The sequence below is a fragment of the Labeo rohita genome, chromosome 2 (assembly GCF_022985175.1).
Source record: "Labeo rohita strain BAU-BD-2019 chromosome 2, IGBB_LRoh.1.0, whole genome shotgun sequence".
Taxonomy (NCBI): Eukaryota; Metazoa; Chordata; class Actinopteri; order Cypriniformes; family Cyprinidae; genus Labeo; species Labeo rohita.
In genome coordinates this window covers 34569646-34584096 of record NC_066870.1, presented here as the reverse complement: position 1 = coordinate 34584096, position 14451 = coordinate 34569646, and the positions used below count along the sequence as shown (strand labels likewise).

Here is a 14451-nt window from a genome sequence, read left to right as displayed (position 1 = left end):
TTTTAATTCTGTAGGGGGTGCTTTTTAGGGATGGGGGATATCGTTTGCGATAAACTAAAAATTTTTCCCCACGATAAGAATTAGTCTTCCGCGATAATAACGATAAAGTCTAGTTGTTGACATATTTCTCTGTGCAACAGTGCGGAGTGACATGCTGAAGGCGGATGTGAAACTACTGTATCGCTAAATGAGGAGCTCCAATCTGAAACTGGTTTGGTCAAGACTGTCCAGTGCGACAAAAATCGGTCTGAGCCTTGAACTGCGATGCAGTTTTGCGTGTCATTGAGCATGTTTACAAACTTGTTGTCCAACAAGGATATCATTTATTGACATGCTTCTTCTCCAAATTAACTTCATAACATAGTCAAGTGTTTGAAATAGCCTTTAAAGGCAGAAATCATACTATTTTATAGTATTACAAAGGAGCTTCCAGTACAGAAAGTACAAACAATTTATTTCACATTCCAGTGAATTAAACAGTCATTACATTACGTGTGTACTCAGTAATGCTCACAACACCTTATTTTAAAAATAGGAAATACTTTTCTCTAAAGAAACAGGATTTCCCTGAATTATCGTCATTGATACCATTATCACAATAAATACCAGAAATTATCGTGGTCAATTTTTAAGCCCATATCGCCCATCCCTAGCGCTAATGGCCTGCTTCTAATAAAATGAAAGTAAAATACACAAATAACATTTGGACTGTGCTTTTGATTCAATAAAGCAGTAATTGATGTCATAAAATCATGAGTATGTTTTGATTTAATGGTCAGAAGCTATAATTTACATGAATAAAAAAGAAAAAAATCTGAAAAATGACACTTGTAAATTAAATAATTTTATATATATTCATTAGGAATTTATTCATTAATGTGTAATATGTTAAAAATTTAAAATAAAATTTTAGGGTTACAAATGCATTTTTCTGAAAACAATGCAGCAATCTGTATATATTTATATATAGTTTATTTATAGTTATTTTTCAAAGCTTCAATGTACTATCATTATAAAAGAACTTAAGTATTGTTTGTTTAATTCTAACAGATGCGTTTTTGTTAAAAACTAACCAAAATTAAAAATAATTTGCATTTAATTACCGTTCAGGAGAGACTTGGTGTTGTTTCCAAACAAAGGGAAATATATCTGTATTGGCATTGGTTATCGGCCAAAATTAGTTGAAAAATATTGGCATATCAGATATTGGCAAAAATCCAATATTGTGCATCCCTGTTGATTAATGTCTCAAATCAAGTAGCTTGTTAAAGAAAGGTGTTTTATTTCTTTTCAAACTGATCTAACCTCACAAATAAAATCCATGTCATCCAATCCTGTCCTGCTTCTTTTTGTCCTTTTAAAATGCACTACATTTTAAAAGTTTGGTAAAAGTTTTGTAAAAACAGTAATGTGAAATATTATTACATTTTAACATGTAACTGCTTTCTGTTTGAATATATTTTAAAATGGAATTTATTTCAGTGATGCAAATCCTTCAGAAATCATTCTAATATGATGATTCTAATATGATGAATTTGCTGCTAAAATTTGCTGATTTGCTGCTATTATCAATGCTTAATATTTTTGTGGAAACAATTAATTTTTTTTCAGAATTCTTTGATGAAAGTTGAAAATAGCATTTATTTGAAATAGAAATCTATTAGAACATTATTAATTAATACTTTTGATCAAATAAATGCATCCTTCCTGTATAAAACTGTTAATTACTGACCCCAGACTTTCATTATAATAAGCAACCATATAATTACTTCTAATACTAGTCACAAAAAGTCACATGGTCGCCAATATATCATGCAACCTTACTAGCTAGTATGTATGCATTATGTGCATGTAGGTCACAGTCTTCTGTCCTCTCCACAGATGATGAGGACATGTCTCTTAGTACAGAGCAACCAGTGGCAGCAGAAGCTCAAGTCCAGCCTCAAGCAGAAGACACCATGAGTTTGGACCAGGGGGCTCCAGAGTTGCCTTTAGATGGAGAAACGACTTCTGTAGACATGCCAATGGATGTTGAATCAGCCGAGGTAGAAGCTATAGAGGAAGAAGCTTTAGAGGCAGAACAGCAGACGCATCCGGAGGAGCAGGAGGAAGTAGCAGCTGAAAGCAGAGAACAAATGGAGCAAGAAGAGACCAGCAGACAAGCAGAAGAGACGACCCAAGAAGAGGCAGAAAATGATAGTGCCTTTGCCGAAGGGCCTGCGGAGTCTGCAGGAGATTCTGCAGGAGTCGAAGAAGAGGCGATATCAGACCCACAACCCGTTTTGGAGGAACCAGATGTGGATCAAGAAGAAGGCTGCTCACTGAGGATCAGAACCACACCGAGAAGGAAGACGCGGCCTTGTTCTCTACCTGTGTCTGAGCTGGAAACAGTCATCGCTTCAGCTTGCGGCGAACCGGAGACGCCGCGCTCCCATTACATCCGAATCCACCACCTGCTCCACAGCCTCCCGTCCACCCAACCGGGAGACACGGCTGGACCCGAACCCGACCGGCCACAGGATGTAGAAGAGCAAGAGGAAGACGAGGAAGAGGTTGCGACACTTGAGGCTCACGCTTTAACACCCAACGGCCCTCGTAGGACGCTGCCCCGCAGCCGCTCACACGAGCGCCTCTCGGACCTCATTCAGATGCTTGACGGAGATGGACAGCCGCTCGGGGCTGAGGGCCAAACCACAGGTCAAAGGTCACCAGGGGAAAGCGAGTGTGATTTGAGCCCAGTGCCGTGTTGCAGTCACATGTCGCAGAGGCCCTCGGGTCCCATCCGGGCGCCGTCTCTAGACAGCGCACGCCGGTCAGAAAGCACTGTGTTTTCCTCACAGGATGACGAGGAAGAGATGGACAGGGTGAATGGGATTCTGGGATTGGAGGCGGAGACAGGACAGGGCGCTAAGAGCCGGGAGCCAGGGGATGGAAGCTGTCAGTGGGAGGAGGCGCCGGATAGTCATGTCCAGAGCCCGCACGGCATTATGGGTAACGGAGAATCTCCTGTAGCTGGACCAAGCACCAGAAGTGAGTAGAGTTCTGTTGGTAGAATGCATAGATCATGTGGTTAGATCTGGTTTTCCCTTCTACTGGACTTGAGATAGAAAAGTATCTATGAAGAATGGTCTGGGTTGTGTTTGTGGTGTGTTTAGGAGAATGTCCTTTGCCTTGTAACCATCCTGCAGTGAGCCAGTTACCTGCCCTGCGGCCTGACCCACATCACTATCCCACCATAGACGAGCCGCTGCCACCGAGTAAGTTTTAGAACGCACCTTGATGTATTCACAATGCTCAAATGTTTTACATTTACATTATGTAAAGGTTATCAAAATGGTAGTAATGCGTAAGTAGTACATAAGTCTTAAGTAGCATGGGTATATTTGTAGCAATATCCAACAACATGTTGTATGGGTCAAAATGATCAATTTTTCTTTTATGCCAAAAATCATTATGATATTAAGTATAGATCATGTTCCATGAAGATAGTTTGTAAATTTCCTGCCGTAAATATATCAAAACTTAATCTTCGATCAGTAATATGCATTGCTAAGAACTTCATTTAGACAAGTTTAAAGGTGATTTTTTTTTTTCTCAATATTTAGATTTTTTTGCACCCTCAGATTCCAGATTTTCAAATAGTTGTATCTCAGCCAAAGATTCTAACAAACTATAGATCAGTCGAAATGTATTAATTAATTCAATAATAATCAAAATGCTTATTAATTCAGCTTGTATAAATCTCAGTTTAAAAAAATTGACCCTTATGACTGGTTTTGTGGTCCAGGGTCACATATATGCATATATAGATTTTATATAAATTTATGTACAAATATTAAAATATTCTTATTATTATACACTAAAATATAATAATAAGTATTAATTACTTAATTAATTAAAATAAGCAATATATAATAATAATGAATCATAATATATACAAATATTATTATAATAACATTTGAATATTTTTAAATATTTATAATAAATTATATTGTTAAATATTTATAATTTATTAAATAAAAATATATATTTAATGAATAAATATTTATGAATAAAAGTTGTTTTGACTTTCCATTCAATAAATAATCCTTTTATTTTTAACAGTGATAATAATAAGAAAAAACTTTTAAAAAAAGCATCTTTAAAAATCTTACTGACTTGCCTTAATTTGATTAGAATTTAAATCTATTATATTTAAAATGATAAAAAAACAAGATTTAAAAAAAAATTAAATTATAATCAATATAACTTAAAATGTATAACATAGGGTCTGTTATTAGACTACATGAAAAAAAAAAACGATATAAACAAAATGTTACTTCGTGAAAATGTCTATAGCAATATGTTAACCCATGCTTTATTAACTTGCAAAAAGTATTTTTTTTTTTATGCATGCTGTTGCCCAAATGTAGTAATTGCAAAATAACTTGCTGCATGATTTACCCATGCTTTATTTTTTTGCAAAAAAAAAAAAAAAAAAAAAAAAAAAATGTAATGCATGCTGTAATTGCAAAATAAGTTGAGGCATGCTTTAACCATGCTTTATTTGCAAAAAAATTATGCATGTTGTTACCCAAGTTCGTTAATTGCTAAATAAGTTGCAAAATATTGCAGCAAATCGAAATTGTTAAAATCCATCCAAAGGTGTCACTTTCGCCTGGTATGCCTGCCTTCGCATTTCTTACTGCATTTCAAAGCAGTGTGGAGTCAAACTACTACCACTTACACACAAGCAAACTTTCAAATCATACCTGGGCATCTCCAGTGTAACTCTCACTAACCAACATTGTGAGATGTTTGCTCTGATTAACGTCATTTAATGACCCACACAAGACTGTCTGTCACCTCTTTACACCACTGTGGTTTTTGTGTGTGTTTATGTCGAAATTAGTCAAATCTGAAGCATCCTACTCTGAGGGGATCTTTTGAGACATTCCCACAGTAAAAACAACAAGAAGGTTTTTAGAAATAATGTCCTAATTAGACAGATCCACTATTATTTTTAAAATATAATTTTATTTGCCGGGCAGGCCAGAATATTGATTTGAGCTTTAAAAATGTGTGTTTATGTTTTGTTTGGCACGCTCAGACTGGGAGGCCCGTATTGACAGTCACGGTCGTGTGTTCTATGTGGATCACATTAACCGGACCACCACTTGGCAAAGGCCAACATCCGCAGCCACGCCGGATGGCCTGCGCAGGTCTGGTTCCGTCCAACAGATGGAGCAGCTCAACAGGAGGTAAACAACACTGTTTTTAAATAACACTCCCAAATTTTTATACTTGTTTTACAGAACTATCTGGAATACAGATCAGATGCACTTATGGTGCTCCAGTGAAGATTCACTGAGTCCAAATGTTTAATTTGTTTAGTTCTGACTCTCAGATCTGGTTGGATGAGCCATGTTGATGTATTACAAGTGCATCTACTTGGTCCAACGGTAAACGGCCTACATTTAGGCACTATATGACTTTCGTTACTAATTATCGGTCTATTCATTAAAAGAAAGTCTTTTATCATTTAACTCTTTTCCAGTGCTTTAGAAAAATAATAACTTGGCAAAAACTTGGTCATTTTCCTTCTTATTTTCCTGTACAAATATCTAAGCATTTTTAAATCAAGACACATTTATTTAAGATGCGAAATGACATAAAATATTAAATGCCAAATTTACTAACAGCATACACCAGTGCAAACGCTATTGTAAAACGCTATTGAAACAAAGACAATGAAACACGTGGGCGTATTTGTGGCTGACTTTACTGCATATGCATTTCTAGGAGTTTTCAGATGACGCAGAATTTATTGGAGTATAGTATTTAAATGAATAATGCAACATGGTATACCAAGTTTTGTAGTAGTCAGTTAACTGGTATTTGTGCTATTATTTAAAACATAAAAATCTGTCAGTGTGGCATGAAAACTGAAAAACTTGAAAATGAAATACACTACTGTAACTTTTGAAACTTAAAAACCGAAACTGCAAACACTCTTTGTCTGCATCAAGTGGTTTGTATTCATCGAAGTATGACTGACTATGATTAACCAAATAGGCACATCTAACAGTAACTTTTCCAGTGATTCATTTATTTGTGTCAAATGCTGCATTTTTTCTGTAAAGCCAAGGACGTGGGCACGGGTTCATATAAATGTGCACTCTTTTGCCACCTACAGGACAAAAAAAATATAGGTGCTTTATTTCATGTTTTCATTTGCAATGCAATTAAGGCTGTTTTTTTAATAGTCCACAAGCAGTTGATAAGAGATTTAAATTATTCCCAGGGCACACAAATCTTTACTGAAACGTCGAGGAGCGTATAAGTGTAAGTGAGGGTGTTTGGGCAGAAATTGTTGTAAAAGATAACAACAGCATTACTTGTGTAATCATCAGGTACCAGACCATCCAGAGGACGATGGCCACAGAGAGGAGAGACGAGGAGTCAGGCAGCCCCCGCAACGAGAGAACAGCCAACATTGAGACAGACTCGCCTCCACAGTCATCCGGTAACTTCACACACTTGAAACATAATCACCCCCAAAAAGTGGAAATGGCACAATAGAGTATAATTTTCTCAGCTCCATTTAACACGTATTACCATGTTTGAATTAATATAAATATGCAAATAAAATGCAGATTTATAAAAAATAAATAAATAAAATTTGAATAACATGTCCCTTTAAATAATATTTTTAAATGAGCTGGGGCAAAATGCAGATTTTTTTTTTTACATTTTGAATAAACTGTCCCTTAAAATAATATTTTTAAAAGAGCTGGGAAGAAATTCTGAATTTTTGCATTTTGAATAAACTGTCCCTTTAAATGATATTTTTAAATGAACAGGGCCATAATTCTAAATTTTAGCGTTTTTAATAAACTGTTGCTTTATATAATCTTTTTAAGTGAACTGGGGCAAAATTCAAAATTTTAACATTTTGAGTAAACTGTCCCGCAAAAAAATATTTTTAAATGAGCTGGGGCAAAGTTCTGAATTTTTCCATTTTGAAAAAACTGTCCCTTTGAATTATATTTTTAAATGAACAGGGGCAAAATTCTAAATTGTAGCGTTTTTAATAAACTGTTGCTTTATATAATCTTTTTAAATGAACTGGGGCAAAATTCAAAGTTTTAACATTTTGAATAAACTGTCCTGTAAAACAATATTTTTAAATGAGCTGGGGCAAAGTTCTGAATTTTTTTTCATTTTGATTAAACTGTCCCTTTAAATGATATTTTTAAATGAACAGGGGCAAAATTCTAAATTTGAGCATTTTTAATAAACTGTTGCTTTATATAATCTTTTTAAATGAGCTGAGGCAAAATTTTGAATTTTTAAATTTTGAATAAACTGTCACTTTAAATGATATTTTTAAATGAGCTGGGGCAAAATTCAGAACGTTTAAATTTTGAATAAAATTGAAAAATTATTTAAAATTAATTAAAATTTTATTTAATTTAAAATTTTTGTCTTTTAAGAGTTGAGGAGAGACACACCATGTTCTCCAGGTCACTGTCAGAAGATCACATTACTGCTGCAGAGCCCAGCGGTCAAATTCATCACTCACCCAGAGTTCTTCACTGTTCTCCATGCAAATTATGTGAGTTTCCCCACACTATACACTATTCACTATGTCTAAATCATTCATTCTTCCTCTAAAGATTCATGCTATTTAAGTTATCCTGTTATTTTAACATTGATAATAATCAGAAATGTTTCTGGAGTCGTAAATCAGCATATTAGAATGATTACTGATGGATCATGTGACACTGAGTAATGATGCTGAAAATTTAGCTTTGATCAAAATAAATAAAATACATTAAATGTATTCAAATAGAAAACATTATTATTATTTTTTTTCAGGGGGCATATCGTATGTTCACCAACAGCTCGTGTCTGAAACACATGGTCCTGAAGATCAGGCGTGATGCCCGAAACTTTGAGCGGTACCAGCACAACCGTGACCTGGTGACCTTCTTAAATAGGTTTGCTGATGCTCAGCTGGAGCTGCCACGGGGCTGGGAGATCAAAACAGACCCGCAGGGGAAGGTACCTCACATCACGTGAATCCTAATATCTCACCTCAGTGTCTGACAAACCATTATTTCAGTCTGTCTATCCTTCACTTTTCTCGACAGTCGTTCTTTGTAGACCACAACAGCCGTGCCACAACCTTCATTGATCCCAGGATCCCCTTGCAAAACGGCAGATTGCCCAACCACCTGACGCACCGCCAGCACCTGCAGAGATTACGCAGTTACAGCGCAGGAGAGGTCAGACCCACTCACTATCTAGATACACATTTGTGTCCTCTGACTTCATACTGTGCTGAATTCTCCTTATGTAAATGTTACAGAAATGACTGTTACGTAATTTATTTATTTCAGGCATCTGAGGTGTCACGTACCCGAGGAGTGTCTTTGTTAGCCAGGCCTGGAAACAGCCTGGTAGCAGCCATACGAACCCAAAGCCAGCAGGAGCCAGTGCCATTAGGTATGAACCATTGACAGTTAATGGACAGATCACTATTATTATTATTTATTATAATTATAATAGATCATTATATATTATTAAGTTGCTCTTAGGGCTGGTCGATTTAAGAAATTAATACTTATTATTATTCAGCAAGTGACATTTGTAATTTAACATTTGTAACATTTATTCATCAGGGAATCTTAAAACACGTTTCACAGTTTCCACAAAAATATTGAGCAGCACAACTGTTATAAGATAAAACATTTTTTCTGGAGCAGCAAATTAGCATATTAAAAATAAATTCTGAAGGATCATGTGACACTGAAGACTGAAGTAATGATGCTGAAAATTCAGCTTTCCATCACTGAAATAAATTATATTTTACAATATATTCAAATAGAATGCCTCTATTTTAGATTGTAATAATATTTCATAATATTAGTAATTTTTTAAAGTTCAAATTAATGCAGACTTTTTTTTTTTCAATATTTTTCAATATATATGTTTCAATATTGCATGTCTTTACATCATATTCATTGTTAATGTACCAATATACTGTAAAAATGCATAGTTCCAAACAGCAAACAGCAATATTCACCAAAAAAATTTTATCCAAATATTTTCCTGTAAAATGCCATGTAGTGGCTGAAATTGTATTTTTTTTTAAATCGATTTGCAGAAATTATTTAGACTTTGCCAATCTATGGCTGTTTTGACAATAAATTTTAAGCCAGAGATTTTTTAAAAATTTGTCTGAAGACAAGGAGGGAGCATGAAACTAATCCTTTCACGCGTCCTTTAAGGTGCTTAACTGTTCAAATAAAATTGACAATAACATCACAATGTTCATTACCAAGATCATAACCAAAGAAACTCAATATATCATAAATATCCAACGTACAGTTGAGGTCAAAAGTTACCATACACCTTTCGCAATCTGCAAAATGTTAATTATTTTACCAAAATAAGAGGGATCAATACAAAATGCATGTCATTTTTTATTAAGTGCTGACCTGAATAAGATACTTCATATAAAATAAGCTTCTGAGAGGCAGTACTAAATAAAAAAAAAAAAGTTTTTTAGGCAAAATAAGATTTTTCTGAAGAACAGCAGGCAGTTTGACTGTTCAGGACAAACAAGGGACTCATGAACAACTATCACTGAACAAAAAAAACACAGCTGTGAGTTCAGGTAACAACACAGTATTAAGAATCAAGTGTATGTAAACTTTTGAATGGGGTCATTTTTATAAACTCAACTTATAAATGCAAGGTGTATGTAAAATTTTGACGGCAACTGTATATTAAGTTGATATGATTCTTTTTCGTCTGTTTCCCAGCATACAATGATAAGATTGTAGCGTTTTTACGGCAACCAAACATCTTTGAGGTGCTACAGGAACGGCAGCCGAGCCTGGCGAGGAATCATTCGCTCAAGTATGACACTACACTTTCCTCTGTTACTGCAACAAAATACATCATTAGTCCTTCCACACAGTTTTCAGTTGTTCGGGTGTGTTTATTATGTCTTAAGGGAAAAGGTGCATCACATCCGAACCGAAGGCACACAGAGATTGGAGAAGCTGTCGTGTGATGCTGACCTGGTCATGCTGTTAAGGTGAAGCACCCTCCATCCTAAAAAAAAAAAAAAAAAAATTCATAATAATGCACAGGCAATGATTCCTGAGTGTAAGATGTGTAATCTATCACATATGCTTTTTTCAGAATGTGTTTTGCTTTGCTTTTCAGTTTGTTTGAGGAGGACATCATGTCTTACGTTCCCCTCGCATCATTTCACCCCGGGTTTAACTTCTCTCCGCGCTGCTCTCCTGGTTCCTCTCCTCAAAACTCTCCAGGTGAGTTGGCTGAAAGCTTTAAACACAGGTAGATATGACCTGATATCAAGTAAAGTTTGGAAACCAAAACCATGTCTTGGTCTCATTTTGACCTGCTATTGACATTCTTTTCAAATGCTTAAAATTTCTTACATCAGAGCATGATACTTACTTTTTGTGCCGAGGGGCACGTGATAAAAAAATGTAGGGGTGCAGTGAAAATTGATCTAATTAGGTGTTTTTTTCCTTTAATGAAGGGACACACGGAGACCTTTACATGCGAAATGATTATAAGAATTTATTAGAATACTAAAAGTACACTAGGTTTTTTAAATTATTTCTGTGTCAAATTATATTTCTTATATAAATAATATTTATATACCAATAATAAAATAAAAATTATTTATAAAGCAGGACTAGGATAAGTCAAAAATGCACAGAGACTCTTATTTTAAAATAATGAAGGAGATAAAATATGCTTATTTCATCATCAGTAGTTCATAAGTAATGTATTGCCATAAATGCATAGTATATTTTATATTTTACAGTTCATACACACCTATTTTTAGTCTCAAATGTGAGTGAAACATTCACACTGTTGAGCCTTGTATATATGTCCTTTTTAAGACACATTAGCCCATATACACCTATATATAACCCTGGGATAGAATCCAAGATGGATGTGAACACCATTGGTCTTAAACTGATTTATTTACATGAAGAACCTCAAGTTTGCAAGGAAAGTCCAGTTCAAGTCGTAGTTCATTGACACGCTCTGATCTGCTCTGACAAAGGCTTCCTTGAGCGAACTCCTCTTGTTCCAGCCTGCTGTCTGTCTGGTGAAAGCTCTCCAGGTCAGCTGCTCTCCAGCCTTAAATACTGTCCCAACCCAGCTGCCCCTCTCTGTGTCATCAGCACATTTACAGACCCCAAACCTGAAGTCTGTGAAAATACTGTCCACTACTTTTGTTTCCTTCTGTCCTGAAGTAGTATTTTTTTGTCAGTAAAACTTGACTACTGTGCATGTTTAGACAAACCAGTCAAAACTATTGAAGATAAAACCGTCCCATGAAACTTTATCAAAGACCTTGTATTTTTTACATATTGAAAGGAATCATGTGCTTGTTCTCAAAATGAACAAGCGCCTCTTTCCTTCTGAGTTGTTTGATGGCCTGCTGATCCTTGACAGTCCTTCCCTGATGATTGCTACTAAGAGTAAGCTAGACTTCACATCTGTGGTGATGATTTGTGACTGTCTTTTTAGGGACTCAGAGGGCTCGGGCACCAGCGCCCTACCGCAGAGATTTTGAAGCCAAACTGCGCAACTTCTACAGGAAGCTGGAGGCAAAGGGCTACGGGCAAGGACCCGGCAAGATCAAGTGCGTTGACACAGACACTATTAATAAATATATTAAACACTACCATTCAAAAGTTTGGGATCGGTGAGTTTTTTTTTGTTTTGTGGTTTCTTAAGCTCATCAAATCTGCATTTATTTGATTAAAATTATGGTAAAAACAGTAATATTGTGAAATATTATTACAATTTAAAATAGCTGTTTTTTATTTTAATATATTGTAAAATGTAATTTATTTCTGCAATGCAAAGTTGAATTTTCAGCATCATTACTCTAGTCTTCAGTGTCACATGATCCTTTAGAAATCATTCTATTATGCAGATTAGCTGCTCAAGGAAATCAAACACATATCAATGTTGAGAATTTTTGATTATTTTTTCAGAATTCTTTTATGAATAGTCAAAAGAGCAGCATTTATTTTAAATATAAATATCTTGGAATATTATTCATGTCTTCAGTGTCACTTTTGGTCAATTTAATGTGTCCTTGATGAATGAAAGTTTTAATACTGACCCTCAACGTTTGAACGGTGGTTTATGCATATGTACTGTGTAGTATCTTTCAGATAAATTTCCTACAGTTCTGACTTGATCTCATTTTTTAGACTGATCGTCAGAAGAGATCATCTGTTAGAAGGAACGTTTAACCAGGTCATGGCCTACTCACGTAAAGAGCTCCAGAGAAACAAGCTCTACATCACCTTTGTTGGAGAGGAAGGGTGAGGAAGATAACAGATTTTGCTGATATAGATATCAGCAAATATAACACGTATAACACATATACATAACTGCTGACATTAAACACTTTAACAAAATATATTCTCAAATTCACTGAAACATTGAAAGCAAACAAGGCTGTTGGTATTTTTAGAAGTGACACAAGGAAAATATCAACTGGTTATATGCCAGATAATATCAAAATAACCAAATATGTGACCCTGGACCACCATACCAGTTTTAAGTAGCACGGGTGTATTTGTAGCAATAGCCAAAAATACGATTTTTGTTTTATGCCAATAATCATTAGGATATTAAGATATATCATGTTCTGTAAAGATATTTTGTAAATTTCCTACCATAAATATATCAAAACCTAATTTTTGATTAGTAATATGCATTGCTGAGAACTTCATTTGGACAACTTTAAAGGTGATTTTCTCAATATTTTAAATTTTTTGCACTCTCAGATTACAGATTTTCCAGATGTATAAATCTCATTTTCATAAAATTATGACTGGTTTTGTGGTCCAGGGTCACATATTGTCTATTTAATATATCAGTATATAAAAAATACGTAATCAGTTAGTAGTTTTAAATGGTAATTTTAAGCTCCGTTTTTTTCAGATGGCTTAAATCAAATAGTTATGTGTAGCTGTTTCTGAATTCTTCTTTTTTTTTTTTTTTTCCAGACTGGACTACAGCGGTCCATCGCGAGAGTTTTTCTTCCTGCTGTCTCAGGAGCTGTTTAACCCTTACTATGGCCTGTTTGAATACTCCGCTAACGACACGTACACTGTCCAGATCAGCCCCATGTCTGCTTTTGTGGAAAACCACTTGGAATGGTAAGGTTCTTTCCACTTGCTCCCAAGGAGTTCCAATTCCCGTGTGGTACAGGGACACATACTAAATTGTCATTGATGGAGAAATAAGTAGTTATGTCACTGGCTGCTCTCTCAGGCTGCTGTTGTTATTGCCAGAATGGCTGACCGCATGATGTGACGTTGTGTTTTCAGGTTCCGTTTCAGCGGGCGAATTCTTGGCCTGGCTTTGATTCATCAGTATTTGTTGGACGCTTTCTTCACCCGGCCGTTTTATAAAGCTCTCCTCAGACTGTGAGTTGACCAGAAACCATTAAATGCATTCAACTACATGCGGACTTTGAAAATGATGAGAAAACCCAAACTTAAATTATGAGCTTGTTGTGTTATATACAAGCATCCTAATATACAAGCATCTTAATTGAAACACACAAAACTGATTTTTTTACATTTTGAATGTATTTTTGAATATTATTTATTTCTATGATGCAAAGCTGAATTTTGAGTTACTTAAACTTCACCAGATATTATAAAGAGGAAATAAATATTTTATTTAAAGGATATCTGTTAATCGATTAAACAGCCATAGTAATCTTGAAGTGATTCCAGTTATCAGTCAGTTAGTTGGTCTGACCAATCTATCGTCTAGCACTTATCAGAATACAATATCTTGTATATATTAACTGTAAAAATACATGTTCATTGTTACCCCTGTTTGCAGAGCCACAGATCTCAGTGATCTGGAGTATCTGGATGAGGAGTTTCATCAGAGCTTACAGTGGATGAAGGACAATGACATCACAGATGTGCTGGATCTCACCTTCACTGTCAATGAGGAAGTGTTCGGACAGGTGGGAGAAACCCTAATATATATATATATATATATATATATATAATATAGACTACCAGTCAAAAGTTTTTGGACAGTAAAATTTTTAATATTTTTTTAAAGAAGTCTCTTCTGCCCACCAAGCCTGCATTTATTTGATCTAAAGTACAGCAAAAATATAAAATATATTTTTTACAATTTAAAATAACTGTTTTCTATTTGAATATATTTTAAATATAATTTATTCTTTGATCAAAGCTAAATTTTCAGCATAATTGCTCCAGTCTTCAGTGTCACATGATGCTTCAGAAATCATTCTAATATGCTGATCTGCTGTTTAAAAGTCAGTATAATTTTTTTTATTTTGGGGGAAGGGGGGATTATAGAAATTAATACTTTTATTTAGGAAGGGTGCTTTAAGTT

General features: G+C 34.9%; 1 protein-coding gene across 2 annotated transcripts in view; it reads left to right on the top strand.

Annotated features, from left to right (window-relative positions):
* Positions 1-14451, top strand: part of hecw1b (HECT, C2 and WW domain containing E3 ubiquitin protein ligase 1b) — a 43410-nt gene that overhangs the window by 25423 nt on the left and 3536 nt on the right. Inside the window, exons 9-24 of one of the 2 annotated variants that reach the window (XM_051122400.1) lie at positions 1882-3030; positions 3189-3257; positions 5090-5240; positions 6393-6505; positions 7476-7597; positions 7861-8046; positions 8136-8270; positions 8385-8490; positions 9813-9909; positions 10007-10090; positions 10222-10328; positions 11572-11686; positions 12267-12380; positions 13071-13223; positions 13395-13493; positions 13921-14050. In XM_051122400.1, coding sequence (XP_050978357.1) covers positions 1882-3030; positions 3189-3257; positions 5090-5240; positions 6393-6505; positions 7476-7597; positions 7861-8046; positions 8136-8270; positions 8385-8490; positions 9813-9909; positions 10007-10090; positions 10222-10328; positions 11572-11686; positions 12267-12380; positions 13071-13223; positions 13395-13493; positions 13921-14050 — 2930 coding nt within the window. Of the gene's footprint in view, positions 1-1881; positions 3031-3155; positions 3258-5089; positions 5241-6392; positions 6506-7475; positions 7598-7860; positions 8047-8135; positions 8271-8384; positions 8491-9812; positions 9910-10006; positions 10091-10221; positions 10329-11571; positions 11687-12266; positions 12381-13070; positions 13224-13394; positions 13494-13920; positions 14051-14451 lie in introns of both variants that reach the window. The other variant, XM_051122391.1, reaches the window with a different exon arrangement.